General features: G+C 42.4%; 1 protein-coding gene across 2 annotated transcripts in view; it reads left to right on the forward strand.

Annotated features, from left to right (window-relative positions):
* LOC124720147 (sorting nexin-13-like) overlaps positions 1-15,776 on the forward strand; it is a 411,803-nt gene that overhangs the window by 77,546 nt on the left and 318,481 nt on the right. For both annotated transcript variants that reach the window (XM_047245452.1, XM_047245453.1), the window contains exon 5: positions 6,926-7,160. In XM_047245452.1, the coding sequence (XP_047101408.1) occupies positions 6,926-7,160 (235 nt within the window). The remainder of the gene's footprint in view (positions 1-6,925; positions 7,161-15,776) is intronic.

Below are 15,776 nucleotides of genomic sequence, written 5' to 3' on the forward strand. Positions count from 1 at the left end.
CTCAGTAGCTCGGTACAGGCTTTTGTTAAAGTTTCGAGAACATACCTTCACCGAAGAGTCGAGCAGTATATTGCTCCCTCCTACGTATATCTCGCGAAGAGACCGTGAGGATAATATCAGATAGATTAGAGCCCACACAGAGGCATACCGACAGTCCTTCTTCTCACGAACAATACGAGACTGGAATAGAAGGGAGAACCGACAGAGGTACTCAAGGTACCCTCCGCCACACACCGTCAGGTGGCTTGCGGAGTATGGATGTAGGTGTAGATGTAGAAATTCAGCAGCACTGCAGACTGCAGTGATGCATGATGGGCTAGCCACTCTTCTGGATTTGTGATAACAGGGAGGGCAGGAGGGAGACAGTGTCGGCAAGCTTGTGAATCCCTGCAACTCACATTGATCACATCAGTGCACTGCTGCTGCCAGTTGAATTCAGAGTTGCCAGATAGTGAGTTTCTCGCAGTGTGAAATATTTGGCCATTTTTAACACTTGTGGAAATTTTAAATCAAACACTGGTCATTTTTATGTTAATTTTGAGTATAAGAGACACCTGAATTTTGGAGGCAATTTTTCAAAGATAGAAGTGCATCTAGCAGTCCGTAAAATACAGTAGTTAGTGTTGGAGCACTTCATCGCCAACATTTAGTGCCGTATCTTCTGTGTCATCATTCTGAAAAAAGGGGAAAAAGATGATTATGCTTTACTTTTCTGATTCCAAATGTTACTGAAGAATGGAAGAATGGTGCCAGAATTTTGAATTGAAATGGAACTTCCCTCAGTGTACAGGATTGATAGATGGCAAACAAGTAGAAATAATGTGTCCTTCCAAGATAGGAAGTGAATGCATTAACTAAAAAAAATTTAGCGCTATGCTTATGGCAATTGTAGACACAAATTATTGCTTTCAGTATGTACATGTTGGATGCCAGGACCTCATATCCGATAGAGGAGTTTTCAAGAATACTTCCATAAAGCATTAACTGACAGTAAATTAAAAACTCTTCCCAGAGAATCTCTCCCATTGTTTTAATAGCAGATGTTATGTTAAGGTTGACAATTAATACCTTGAAACCATATCCTGGAGAATTGCTGAAGCCACAGGCAACAATATTTAATTACCAACTTTCTTGAGGGAGACATATTGTTGAAAATGCATTTGGAATATTTTCCTCTGTTTTAATAGTTTTGGGAAGCATGTGTTGCTTGAAGTAGAGAAAGCTGGAAAACTAACAAAAGCTTGTGCAATCTACACAATTTTTTAGGGCAGAGTGCAACTTCAAGAATAATTTATTTGCCTCCACTGAGTTTTGATACAGAAGACTTGGATAATGGTGCAACTATACTTGGGAACTGGAGAGTCTCTAGTTACATGGTATACAGATTTAAGCAATTTAGCAAAGATACCTTGAAGAGCTTCCAGTGATACACAGCTAGTACAACAAGAGCTCAAGGAATATTTTATACCACCACAAGGAAAGGTTGAATGGCAATATATATCAATAATATTAGAGTGATGTATATTAATTTACATAAATATGAATATAATAGAGGGAAACATTCCACGTGGGAAAAATATATCTAAAAACAAAGATGATGTGACTTTCCGAATGAAAGTGCTGGCAGGTCGATAGACACACAAACATACACACAAAATTCAAGCTTTCGCAACCAACGGTTACTTCATCAGGAAAGAGGGAAGGAGAGGGAAAGACAAAAGGATGTGGGTTTTAAGGGAGAGGGTAAGGAGTCATTCCAATCCCGGGAGCGTAAAGACTTACCTTAGGGGGAAAAAAGGAGGACAGGTATACGCTCGCGCGCGCGCGCGCACACACACACACACACACACACACACACACACACACACACACACACACACACAAGCAGACATTTGTAAAGTCAAAGAGTTTGGGCAGAGATATCAGTACTTCCGCCTTGACTGACATCTCTGCCCAAACTCTTTGACTTTACAAATGTCTGCTTGTGTCTGTGTATGTGCAGTTGGATGTGTGTGTGTGTGTGTGTGTGTGTGTGTGTGTGTGTGTGTGTGTGTGTATGTGTGTGTGCGCGCGAGTGTATACCTGCCCTCCTTTTTTCCCCCTAAGGTAAGTCTTTACGCTCCCGGGATTGGAATGACTCCTTACCCTCTCCCTTAAGACCCACATCCTTTCGTCTTTCCCTCTCCTTCCCTCTTTCCTGATGAAGCAACCGTTGGTTGCGAAAGCTTGAATTTTGTGTGTATGTTTGTGTTTGTTTGTGTGTGTATCGAACTGCCAGCGCTTTTGTTTGATAAGTCACATCATCTTTGTTTTTAGATATAATTTACATAAATAAATAGGTATGCCAGTGGACTCAAACTTTTTAGTTACTTTGCTCGGAAATAACTTGTTTGTGTGATCTATTGTAGTAGAATGAATTTTCAAACTACTATTAGTTTTTTTTTTTACATCTATTGGTCGTATACTTATTCGAATGCACATGATAGAAGGTGTTATATGTAACCTGTTGATAACAAAAAATTTAAAAAAAAGATTTTCCATAAACAAAATAAAATTCCCAACTCACAGATATACTTATTGATAATTTTGTGACCATCGATTGGTGTACTTCCGTAGTCTGCACATGTATCCTTAATATTATAAAATATGTATAGTTAGTGAAATATTGAGCCATGTAGCAATTAAGCTGGCCTTCCTGGACATGGTCCTGTCATGTCAAAAATGAATTTTTAACGATTCATATGTGAACCATTTCCTGTCAGTCATATTAGGTGTCGAGCCGCTTCTTTTATTGGTAGTGTTCTTGATAAAATGTACTTCACAGATCCTTTAACTTCTTCTTTACAGTGCTCATGTCAATTGCACACTTTATTCTGAGGTTCTGTATAAGATCTCTTTTTATTTGGGTATTTTTATAGTTGTTTCACACATGTACCACTGCACCTCAGATTGCCAGTAGTCCTCAGTAAATTTGAGTACTTTCAGTCAGAACAGTCTGTGTTTCAGATTTAGTGATGCTGCACAGGAATCCACGGAACACAGGAGCTAGCTGCAACACACTGCAACAGCTTGCGACATGATGCACATTGTTGCTTTTGTCACAAGACTGGTGTGACACTGTAGCTTGCAGTACGTAGTGTTCCATACCACAATGTTGCAAGATGTTGCCCCAGTGTAAATGAGGCTTTACATTTCAAATATTAATACAAAAGTCAGGAAAATTTCACTGAATGGAGACACGATAGGCAGTGATATAAGTTTGGTTAACAAACAGCAGTATAATTAGAAAATGGCAAAATTGTGTGTGCTATTTTATAGGAGTGCACATCATTGTGAAATGGGATTCCCTAAATTTGCTAAGAATTCTCAGTAAAGTGAAATTGCCCAATTGGAATAATTAATAAACCAATAGGTTATTTTAGTGACCATTGCCATTTTTGGAAACAGAAAAATCAGCTTACAAAGCTATGGTACTGAATTACATAAATCAATTTTAAGATTGGAACAGTAACTTTTGATCTACAAAGTTTTTGGAAGTAGTAAAACTTTAGGTTGTTGAAAAGCGGAGAACAAGAAGAGCTTTTAAATCAGCTGCAACAATTCAGAAGAGACCTTTTTGCAACATTGAGAATTTATATTTGCATGGTGTACATGTATTTCTTTAACCCATTACTGGCCAAAACTCTATCGGATCATTTTTTCCAAACGTTTATGCATAAATACGTTACATTGAGTGATTAATTGAATAAAAAGTTGTTTTGAAAATTTTCAGTTTATTAGAACAAAAACTACAGTCCGTCCCATTTTTGGGACATTGGCCAAATGCGCTATCCAAATTCACAACCTTACTCTCCATGCATAATATTGTAAGAAACAACACAAACAATAAATAAAGAATGTTTTAATATTATTGAATGTCTATTCAGTATGAAATGAAGCAAAACACTGTCGTGTACACCAACATTGCACCCCCCCGCCCCCCTTGCAGTAAGCACATCTCTTCTGTGTTTTACTTGACACAGTGAAATGATTTCCTGGATCTAGTCATACATCTGTGCTCACCGATCCTCCCATCAATTTGCTTCCTTGTGGTCCTCTGCGTTTTGGTACTGATCATGTTTTCTTTGATGGGTGGAAATGAGCGTTTGGCGTCATTGGCCGGGAGGCCCCTCGCGGGGCAGGTCCGGCCGCCATATCGCAGGTCTTATTACATTCGGCGCCACATTGGGCGACCTGCACGCCGGAGGGGGATGAAATGATGATGAACACAACACAACACCCAGTCCCTGAGCGGAGAAAATCTCCGACCCAGCCGGGAATCGAACCCGGGCCCAGAGGACGGCAATCCGTCACGCTGACCACTCAGCTACTGGGGCGGACTTCTTTGATGGGTAAAACATCACTATTCTCTGTCGGACATCCAAAAGTGAGAGCTTCTCTCTAAAGTACCGTCTACATCTTGTACAACAGACTCATTGTTCAACAACTTTTTGTCAATGTCTTCTTCATCTGTTATTACATCTGCATCAGGTGGAATAATCGCCAATTCTACATCATCATCTTCATCGTCACTCTCTTGATGGTTCGCTAGTTCTGCTAGAATTTCTTCAAGTGTACGTCCACGCGGCATATTTTTATCCTGTTGGAATCTTAAAATTCCAATAGAACATGAAAAAAAAAATCACATATAAAGAAAGTAAAATGCAATTCTTCTCTGTATAATACGTGTATACAAGAATAGAGCACATCAACAATAAATGATAGTGTAACATGCCATTGTCCCATTATTGGGACGCATAAAATATATCGATATTGCACTTACTTGAAAAAATCTGAGGTATACTTAATCTTACATGGACATCCATATGTTCATAACAAACACGCCCAGACTACTAAATCACAGCTCATTGTCGTCCAGGAACTACCAGCAGACATACAGTGCTGCCAAGTACGAGAACAAAAAATCGGCAAGTTTATAATTTGCCTGATGTGAAGCACTTAGAAAAAAGTTATTTATTTTACATTTACAGGCATTATAGCAGTTAGTTGATCCTACAAGTGCAACAATAAAGGCTAAAAACTCCATTGCTTACGTAGAAATAAGTAAAATTTACGCGTCCCAAGAAAGGAACAATGACCAGTAATGGGTTAAAGACTCTACGATTATCATCAGTTATTCATAAATTATCCTGCGATAATAAATTTTTATGAAAGCCTTTTTGAATGTAGTTATTTAGTGTGTGTGTGTGTGTAATGTGTACACTGCGTCGCAGGATGAATCAGTATTTGGGGATAAGCCAGGAACAACGATTCGTAGCAAAAAAACTCTGGTGAACATACATACCTTAAGACCTGCACTGATTAGCCAAAACATTATGGCCATTGCCCGTCACAACACTGGATGCCGCCTGGTGGTGTTGTGGACATGTGACGCAGCAACAAAAGTGTGTAAGCGGAGCAGACACAGGCAGTGGGTCACCCTAGTGAGGATATGGGCTGCAAATGGGGAAATCCATTGAGATAAGGGACTTTGACAGAGGCAAGTTTATTATTATACAGAGCCTAGATCGCATATCTCAAAAGTGCCAAAGCTGGTCGAATGTTGACATGTTGCCGTCTTGAGCATCTATGGGAAGAGGTAGGAGGGCAGTGAAACTACTACCAGGCACTGAATGGTTGGATATCCACGACTCTGTACAGAATGTGGGGTTGGAAGCTGATCTGCTCTGTAAAGTAGAATAGACGGTGGTATCTCTGCTGAAAGAGCACAAAAGCTGGTACACACACAAGTGTTTCGGAGCACAGGGTCGAACGTTGAGCTCCACTGCAGATCACCCCTACGTGTTCGCATGTTGACCCGGCCACTTTGTCAGCAATTGGCACTGAACCATTGGGAGTCGACTGTCGGATCAGTGGAAATGTCAGCTCTTCAGGTGAATCACATTTTTTTTATACACTATGTTGTCGGTCATCTCCACAAATGCCACCATCGAGGAGAACGGCAGCTCGAAACGTGCAGTGCATCGAGGATGCAGTATTATGCTCTGGGAGACTTTCTCCTGCACATGCATATGACCTGTGGTAGTAATTGAAGACACACTGACACTTACGAACCATCTGCATCCCAACATGCCTGATGTCTTCCCCCATGGCGATGCCATCTTTCAGCAGTATGATTGTCCTGTCCAGGAGCTGCAACCGTGCTACAGTAGTTTGAGATGCTTTATAGTGAACTCGTGTCGATGTCTCGGTGACCAGATTCGCCCGATGTAAATCCTACGGAACCCATCTGTGTTGCTATCGGCATCATTACCGCGTAAGCAAATCGGCGACCCATTATGTACGCAAATTACGTGACCTGTGCGTAGACGTGTAATGCCAGATACCTCCACAAACCTGCCAACAAACTGTTGGGTCTCTGATATGCAGATTCAGTGATTTATTTCATTCCAAAGATGGACAAACAAACAATTAAGCAGGTAGTCATAAAGTTTTGGCTCATCAATGTATGAGCACTCCTTCAGTAGAAGAGATTTGTTTCGTAGTAGCAAGGATGCACATGTGCTCAGAGGTCTACTGTATGCATTTTGGAGCCCTTGTTTATTGGACTTTTCTGCTTCGAATCATCGTTCTTTTCATATCCCTGAGTATTGACAGTTCCTCCTGGTACACCACGTACGTATTACTAACAAAAAAGAAAAAAATATTGTCATCGAGAGTGTTACAAGAACAAGTAGGATAGCTGGACATTGCTCTGTGATAGGCAGTGCCAGTAGTATGGATCCTGCTTCTTGTGACTTCATTCAACTGCTATAGCCAATTTTATCAAAAGCGTTTTTCAGTTTCTTGTCGACCCAGCAATTCCTCATTCTGTCAGGTGTCAGCTCTCCTCCTCGACCTGAAATGACTGTGTCTCACTGTACAGGGTGAAGGAGGTGGACTGGATCCCGTACCTTACGACGCGCCTGGTGGACGACGCGGCGTCGCACCTGCGCCTCTTCCGGCAGGCGCGTGGCAAAGCCAAGCAGCAGCAGCAGCCGCCACCGCCGTCTGGCGTGGGCTCGGAACCGGTGTCGCTGATGTCACTGCCCGGTGGCGGTGGCGGTGGTGACGCGGCCTCTAAATCTGGGGGCGCCTCGCCGGTGTGTGAACACCTTTCGGTACAACAGCTTGACCTCTCGTACAAAACTGTTGTTAAATGAAGGCAGCATCTTCCCCCGGGAGCTGAATTTACTTAAAACTCTACGAATTTGCTTAAAACTATTACGAATTACACAACTACAGTAAAAACCCCCTTTTTACACTTTTCACTTTCCAGCAGACTGATCCAAAAAAGTGTAAATTTCAGGAAAAGCAACAAACGAAAACGAATAATTACTTTTACTGCCATACTCTTTGAATTGTTAATGACAATATTATGGAAAGGATAGATTGCTGTTCGCCATGTAGCAGAGGTGTTGAGTCAGAGACAGGCACTACAAAATGACTATTAAACATGTACGAGAGTGGTCCCATAAGTACTCGACCCAACAGATAAAACACGGCAATTTTGGAAAAGAAAAAATGTATTCATTTTTCAGCATAATCTCCTTTCAGCTCTGTACACTTTTCCCAGTAATTTTCAATAAGTTCAATACCCTTTTTATAATGAAAACTGCCTAACTCCTCAAAATAGCCATTAACTACCGACATCACTTTTTATGTCTTCATTTGTTGAAAATCTTTGACCACCAAGTCATTTTTTCCAAGATTGGGAATAGAAGATAATCTGAGGGGGCTAAATCTGGTAAATAGGGCACATGAGTTAGCAATTCAAACTTTAATTAATTAATTTTGGCCATTGCTAGCATTGAGCTTATGCATTGTCCTGAAGAAACGACGTTTTTTTTGGCCAAATGCGGCCGTTTTTGCTTGCTTTCTTCATCCAAATGTTGCATTAAGTTCAGATAATACTCGCTGTTGATATTTTATTCTTTTTTGAGGTAGTCAATGAGAATTATACCAAGCGCATCTCAAAAAACTGACGCCGTGACATGGCCTGCAGATGAAACTGTCTTCACTTTTTTTGGAGTCTGTTCTCCAATTTGTGTCCATAGTTTTGATTGTTCTTTTGTCTCACGGTGGACCCACGCTTCATCCACAGATATGAAACGGCGCAAAAAAATCGGCTTTGTTGCTGTGAAACTTCACTAAATAGTCAATTGAAACATCTTCACAACACATGGTTTTGCTCGAGTGTGAAGAGACCTTGCACACAGTTTTCTCACGTCCAGATTTTCGGATAATATGCGATGTACCACAATTTTTGAAATGCCTACTATGTCTGCTAGCTCACCCACTTTCAGTCGACGATCGTCAAGCGGATTTTCTTCACCGTTTCTCGGGTCATCACCTCATTTGGTCAACCACTGCGGTACTCGTCTTGGCAGCTCGTACGGCCTCATTTAAACTCGGCTACCCAATATTTTACTGTTGTCACCGAAGGAGCAGACTCTCCCAAAGTATAATCTAGCTCACCTTTAATATTGGTTGTGCTGAGGCCTTAAAAATTGTATAACATGATGATGACCAGTTTTCTGCATTTTCACAAGTCCACTCACAACGTTCACTATTGATGGCTACCAAACAAATAATAAACAATGTGGCATCTTCAGACATGAAAGACATGCTTCATACACTCCTGGAAATGGAAAAAAGAACACATTGACACCGGTGTGTCAGACCCACCATACTTGCTCCGGACACTGCGAGAGGGCTGTACAAGCAATGATCACACGCACGGCACAGTGGACACACCAGGAACCGCGGTGTTGGCCGTCGAATGGCGCTAGCTGCGCAGCATTTGTGCACCGCCGCCGTCAGTGCCAGCCAGTTTGCCGTGGCATACGGAGCTCCATCGCAGTCTTTAACACTGGTAGCATGCCGCGACAGCGTGGACGTGAACCGTATGTGCAGTTGACGGACTTTGAGCGAGGGCGTATAGTGGGCATGCGGGAGGCCGGGTGGACGTACCGCCGAATTGCTCAACACGTGGGGCGTGAGGTCTCCACAGTACATCGATGTTGTCGCCAGTGGTCGGCGGAAGGTGCACGTGCCCGTCGACCTGGGACCGGACCGCAGCGACGCACGGATGCACGCCAAGACCGTAGGATCCTACGCAGTGCCGTAGGGGACCGCACCGCCACTTCCCAGCAAATTAGGGACACTGTTGCTCCTGGGGTATCGGCGAGGACCATTCGCAACCGTCTCCATGAAGCTGGGCTACGGTCCCGCACACCATTAGGCCGTCTTCCGCTCACGCCCCAACATCGTGCAGCCCGCCTCCAGTGGTGTCGCGACAGGCGTGAATGGAGGGACGAATGGAGACATGTCGTCTTCAGCGATGGGAGTCGCTTCTGCCTTGGTGCCAATGATGGTCGTATGCGTGTTTGGCGCCGTGCAGGTGAGCGCCACAATCAGGACTGCGTACGACCGAGGCACACAGGGCCAACACCCGGCATCATGGTGTGGGGAGCGATCTCCTACACTGGCCGTACACCACTGGTGATCGTCGAGGGGACATTGAATAGTGCACGGTACATCCAAACCGTCATCGAACCCATCGTTCTACCATTCCTAGACCGGCAAGGGAACTTGCTGTTCCAACAGGACAATGCACGTCCGCATGTATCCCGTGCCACCCAACGTGCTCTAGAAGGTGTAAGTCAACTACCCTGGCCAGCAAGATATCCGGATCTGTCCCCCATTGAGCATGTTTGGGACTGGATGAAGCGTCGTCTCACGCGGTCTGCACGTCCAGCACAAACGCTGGTCCAACTGAGGCGCCAGGTGGAAATGGCATGGCAAGCTGTTCCACAGGACTACATCCAGCATCTCTACGATCGTCTCCATGGGAGAATAGCAGCCTGCATTGCTGCGAAAGGTGGATATACACTGTACTAGTGCCGACATTGTGCATGCTCTGTTGCCTGTGTCTATGTGCCTGTGGTTCTGTCAGTGTGATCATGTGACGTATCTGACCCCAGGAATGTGTCAATAAAGTTTCCCCTTCCTGGGACAATGAGTTCAAGGTGTTCTTATTTCAATTTCCAGGAGTGTAGATTGTATACCTTCTAATCCAGAGATATTTTTCAAAAACGACTGCCCCCCCCCCCCCCCCCCCCCCCCACACACACACACACACACACACACACACACACACACACAGTGAAACACACACATTTCTTACACAGCGCTAACAAAACAGTACTACATACTTCTGGACAAGACGCAGTAAAGCGTCACATATACGAGGGTCCCTCCAAAAGAAATCCACACTATTTGTTTTTTTTTTAATCTATCTTTTATACTACATATTTGAAAGCTTTACAGTGTGTAGATACATCCTTTAGTAACAATATTTTCATTTCTCCACATAATTTCCATCCCTCTCAACTGCCTTACGCCATCTTGGAACCAACGTCTGTATACCCGCATGGTAAAATTCTCGACCAACTTGTTGGAGCCACTGTTTGGCAGCGTGCACAAGGGAGTCATTATCTTCAAACCTTGTTACATGAAGAGAGTCTTTCAGTTTCCCAAAGAGATGATAGTCACATGGAGCCAGGTCAGGACTGTATGGTGGGTGTTTCAGTGTTGTCCATCCGTGTTTTGTGATCGCTTCCACGGTTTTTTGACTGACATGTGGCCGTGCATTGTCGTGAAATGGCAAAACCTCCTGCTTTTGCCAATGTTGTCAGTCAAGCTTGAAGTTTCTTCAGTATTGTCGCATATGCATCAGAATTTATGGTGGTTCCACTTGGCACAATGTCCACAAGCAAGAGTCCTTCAGAATCGAAAAACACCGTATCCATAACTTTTCCAGCAGAAGGTGTGGTTTTGAATTATTTTTCTTGAGTGAATTTGCATGATGCCACTCCATTGATTGCCTCTTCGTCTCTGGTGAAAAATGATGGAGCCATGTTTCATCACCTGTCACAATTCTTCCAAGAAATTCATCTCCACCATTCTCGTACTGTTGCAAAAGTTCGCTGCATACCGTTTTCCTTGTTCCTGTGTGAGCCACTGTCAACATTCTGGGAACCCACCTGGCACAAACCTTTTTTAACTCCAACACTTTCAGTATTCTGCAAACACTTCCTTCCCCTATCCCAACGTAACGTGGCAATTCGTTCACTGTGATGCGTCTGTCAGCAGTCACCAATTCGTTAACTCTCTGCACATTGTCTGGAATGTGTGCAGTACGAGGCCTGCCGCTGCGAGAACAATCCTCAATATTGCCGTGCCCGCTTTCGTCACGTAACCTGCTCACCCACCGACTAACTGTACTGCGATCGACAGCAGCATCTCCGTACACCTTTTTCAAACTCCTGTGGATGTTTCCCACTGTCTCGTTTTCACAGCACAGGAATTCTATGACAGCACGTTGCTTCTGACGAACGTCAAGTGTAGCAGCCATCTTGAAGACATACTGTGACAGCGCCACTCACGGGAACAGGTTGAACTAAGTTTGAAAGTAAGTGGGAAGGATTTATCTACACACTGTGAGACTTTCACATATGCAGAATGAAAACTGTATTTTTACAAAAAATAGTGAGCCTCGTACACGTATCAGCTTACATTAGATAATGTTTGCATGACATCGCGTGAGGCCGAATTTTTGAAGGATGCAGTTCTTCATTACAGCTGGGCCACCTGAGTCATAAATATAACAATTTAATCCAATGTTGTGGTGTAATGGGATGGTTAGTGTATAAACATTGATATGTGGAAGGTCATAAGTTTGGAATCTCACCAAATGTATTGAAATTTTATTTTTTTGATTTCTAAACCTAATCAAAAAAGTCTGTTAATTTTTTAATCCACTTACTTGTTTTAAATGAATTTTTTGTGTTTTTATTTCTTTGTTACGCCATTTTCATCATTATATTGACTTTATTTTCTCTTATTTTTCTTTATATCATTCTGTTCTTGTTTGGAATCTACCATTATTGCCATAATCTGCAACCAAGTGCCTATGAGGACTGATCCTCGGTTTGTAATTCTGCAGCTCATATAGGTAGTGTGAGGATAATTTCAAGTAACCATTGAAAGCGTGAAATTACAGTTTGCTTTTAGCATTGAAACTTAATTTTTTCTGTTACAGAGGTTAACTTTAATTGCCACGAAGAAAGTGATCATCATTTCAGTTCTGTCTCGGATTGCACACTTTGAGGTTGTGGTTAGCTTCGGACCAGAGTTTAAATTCAATGCTACAAAATGTGTCATTTGGCACCATTCAGTCATCGGTCACTCGAAGTCAGCTGTTGACGTAGCATCTCCCATGTCCGACATACCTCGTGGTGGCCACTTCCAATGTTGCTCTGTGTTACACATTAACAGCATTTATGAAGTGACTTGCTGTGTTTGTGTGTCACATACAACTGAGCGGTACTTGGCAGCGGATGTGGCAACACTATAGTGGCAAGTAACAGATGTCAGATATCCAGTAATTTTAATTGGACAGTAGAGAAGGTACTGATGTCTCACACTGAAGTTTGGAGTGAAGTTGTCCTAGACCAGGACTCTGGCCAGGCCAGTCAATTCCAGGAATGTTGCTGTCCACAAATTAATGCCTCACGGATCCTGCTTTATGTAGGGTGCATCGCCATTGTCAGACAACCAGTCTTTGTCTCCTGTTCCTCTATACTGTATGCAGTAAACAACGCTGTGAAGCATGTGAATTTTTTTCCACTTGCACAGTAAGAGGTCCATACCCAAACTGTGAAAATTTCCCAAATACTATAACGCACCTTCTCTGCACTTCCCTACTGGCACTACGCATAATGGCAGGTAATGTTCTCTGTGCATTCACTGAACCCTTCCATCAGATTGCCACAAGGTGCCGAGTGATTCATAGCTCTAAATCATTTGTTTCCAGTCATCCGCTATCCAGTGGCGTTGCCCTTTACACTGCAAGTGTCGCTTAGCATTGACTAGAGGCTGCTGGCACTTTGGAACTTGTGAGTGATTCATTCCACTGATTTCACATGATTTCTTATTATTTTATTTATTCGTTTATTCTGTTTTTACAACCACCCTCCACAGAGGTCAACTTTCGCTGTCCGTCAGTACACGAGGTCGGCCCGGTCTTGTAGCTGTGGTCGTTCCTTTATGAGGGTTTAAATGTCCTTAAAGGCTTTGTTAACAGGGTGACATAGAATGCCTAGTCCACATCCGAGGTTGCTTACACCCGAACCTCCAGACATCAGACACCGAGATCGGTACATATATAACAATGGAGTATCAATCAAAACACCGATTTAGTTAGTACTGTGTGCTGTCATCCAGTAGAAAGTGGGTAAACAGTAACTAAAAATGTCACCAGAGCTACAGAGGACAGGAAAAGCATACCAGAGTTATTACAGAGTAGCTGTTGCGTGGGTGAGAAGGTTGAGTGTTAGGCTTTCTTACTGAAGGTCCAGCGTTCAAACCCGACTGGTGACAATTTTTTTTTAACTGTTTACATGTGAAACTGTTATATGGGAGGACATTTTCCTGACATGTAAAAGGACTTTTCGGAGTTTGTAGCAATGTTTCTTTTGCAGTCTGCTTTCGCATCATTAGCTGAACATTAATGTACTTATTATTGATCTTATTATTTTGTATGCTGGGTCATTCCGTCAAGTGTCCCAGTTTAGATGATCCCAGCTCGACCATCATAAATTTTGATGAAATTTGTACAGGATGTACCTGAGGGTCCAACATAAACTTATGCAAAGTTTCAGGCTCACCTGTAACTTGGTTGTGGTGCTAGAGCCATTTTCGTGAAGACCACTTTTACAGAGACAAAAAAGTCGTGAAGAAATCGTCAAGTTTGGCATTCCACTGTTCCTAATGTAAAAGAGCTAGACTCTTGCTTCTGGGTATACTGATACAGACTTGTGTGCCCTTCACACAAATGTTGCAACTAGAGTTCAAAAAGCAGTGCATTTGGCATAATCTCAGTTCAAAGTGGGCAGCGAATCATGTTGCGAGAAATTTGCCCCATAGTTTAACGAGGCATAAGCAGTGGAGAAAGTGTGCTATGGACCTGGTCTTTTGCCAAACTACTGTCTGTCTAGGTGTTTAGTATATCAAGAATTTTGGCCTGGCTTGTGTGTTTAATTACTGTGCTACCATCCTGTAAATTTGCTAAGAAACATGAATGTATCAAAATATACTCGTGTTCAAAGTCATGTATCTCAAAATGGACACCTACCACATTACATTCATTAACACCATTCAACAGAGCACATTAGAAAAAACTTATTTTCATTTTAGTGTCTCTTTGGATAAAGTGCAAAAAATTCACCTAAACTATTGACTTTTCTGGTAATTCGGAAAATCCTTGTGTTGGTCTGTGGTTGCCCCATCGCCAAGGGGCCACACCCGATAGCTGTGCAAGGTCAGCCACGGGGGTTTCTTTACTGCAAGTTCCCAAACCTGAAAGTGGGTGTGTAGCAGGTTCCCAAGCCGGAATGCAAATATCTAGCAGGTTCCCAAGTCTGAATGTGGGTATCTCGCAGGTTCCCAGGCCTTTTTTGGGTCTCTCTGTGGTTCCCAATCGGTAATAATTCTTCAATTGTTGAATGTTTTAGATTTTTTTGCTGGTGTCCAAAACTATTGCTTCCGGCAAACTGTATTGCTGCCCCATCATTGAAGCAGCTGGGAATGGTATGACTGAAATTATCTGTTGTTCTATGATCCAACATATGTCTCTTCTAGTAGGCCAATGAAACGATTGAGCAGCTCCGTGAGGATGCATGAAATTAATCGAGGCATCTTTTTCTTCACATGAAACTTCACAGATACTTCCTATCCACCATTTCCCATCATAAATGCAAGCAACATACTGGCCAGGCTGTAGTTCATTAATGGTAACATGTTTAGTAGCAACTTCAGCATGTCGGTTAACATTTGCTACAAAGGGCAATGTATCGTTTGATACTCTGTGAATCTTAAGTCCCTTTTCATCAATTGGCACAAAATGGTGATGGTCTCTTGTACCAGACACTGTACATCAATCCCCAAAATGTTTCTCTTGATCAATTTTTGCATCTTCAATAATTTCTTTTTTAATATAAATAAATTCAATGCCACGAACATTTTTTGTGCAATATTGAAATAGATCAGTTGGCATTCAGATTTGGTTATCAGTTGGGCTTTAAAGGCTAGTTCTTGATGCTAAACGCTTAAATGTGCCCCCAATTCCGTCACGTGGTGATTTCCCATGGCTTGTTCCGAAAAAATTTCATCCTGCAGTAATGCCAAAATATTTTTGATGACTGCAATGATTTAGGAAGCTCTTCAAATTTTTGTACTGTGCTGCAGAACCATCGCGAAAATAATGAACATGCTTAATTTCTTTAAAAATGCACTTAAGGGATTTGATCAAGTATGTTAAAAACACGTGCACTGCAACTGTGTCATGCCGGAGGCAATCTCTGATTATGCAGTAGCTGACACTCTTTAGGTCTTCATTACCTTTGTAGTAAATTACAAATGGATGTATTGTAGCTTGACTATTTTCCCAACGGAATCCCTGCACTGCGTCTTGGACAACAAAGGAGTAATTTTCTGTGAAATCCATTAATATAATCAATTCTCCTGGTTTGAGACCTTCTTTAGTGAACTGCAAATGCTTGCTCTGATGCTTTGCAACGTAGTGGTGAGTAGAAAGGGCTAACAGTTTTGTAACTAATAGTTCAATGAATTCTTCAACTGTCATTTCTCTGGTTTCAAGTGTATCTCTATCA

The sequence above is a fragment of the Schistocerca piceifrons genome, chromosome 11 (assembly GCF_021461385.2).
Source record: "Schistocerca piceifrons isolate TAMUIC-IGC-003096 chromosome 11, iqSchPice1.1, whole genome shotgun sequence".
NCBI classification, from domain to species: domain Eukaryota; kingdom Metazoa; phylum Arthropoda; class Insecta; order Orthoptera; family Acrididae; genus Schistocerca; species Schistocerca piceifrons.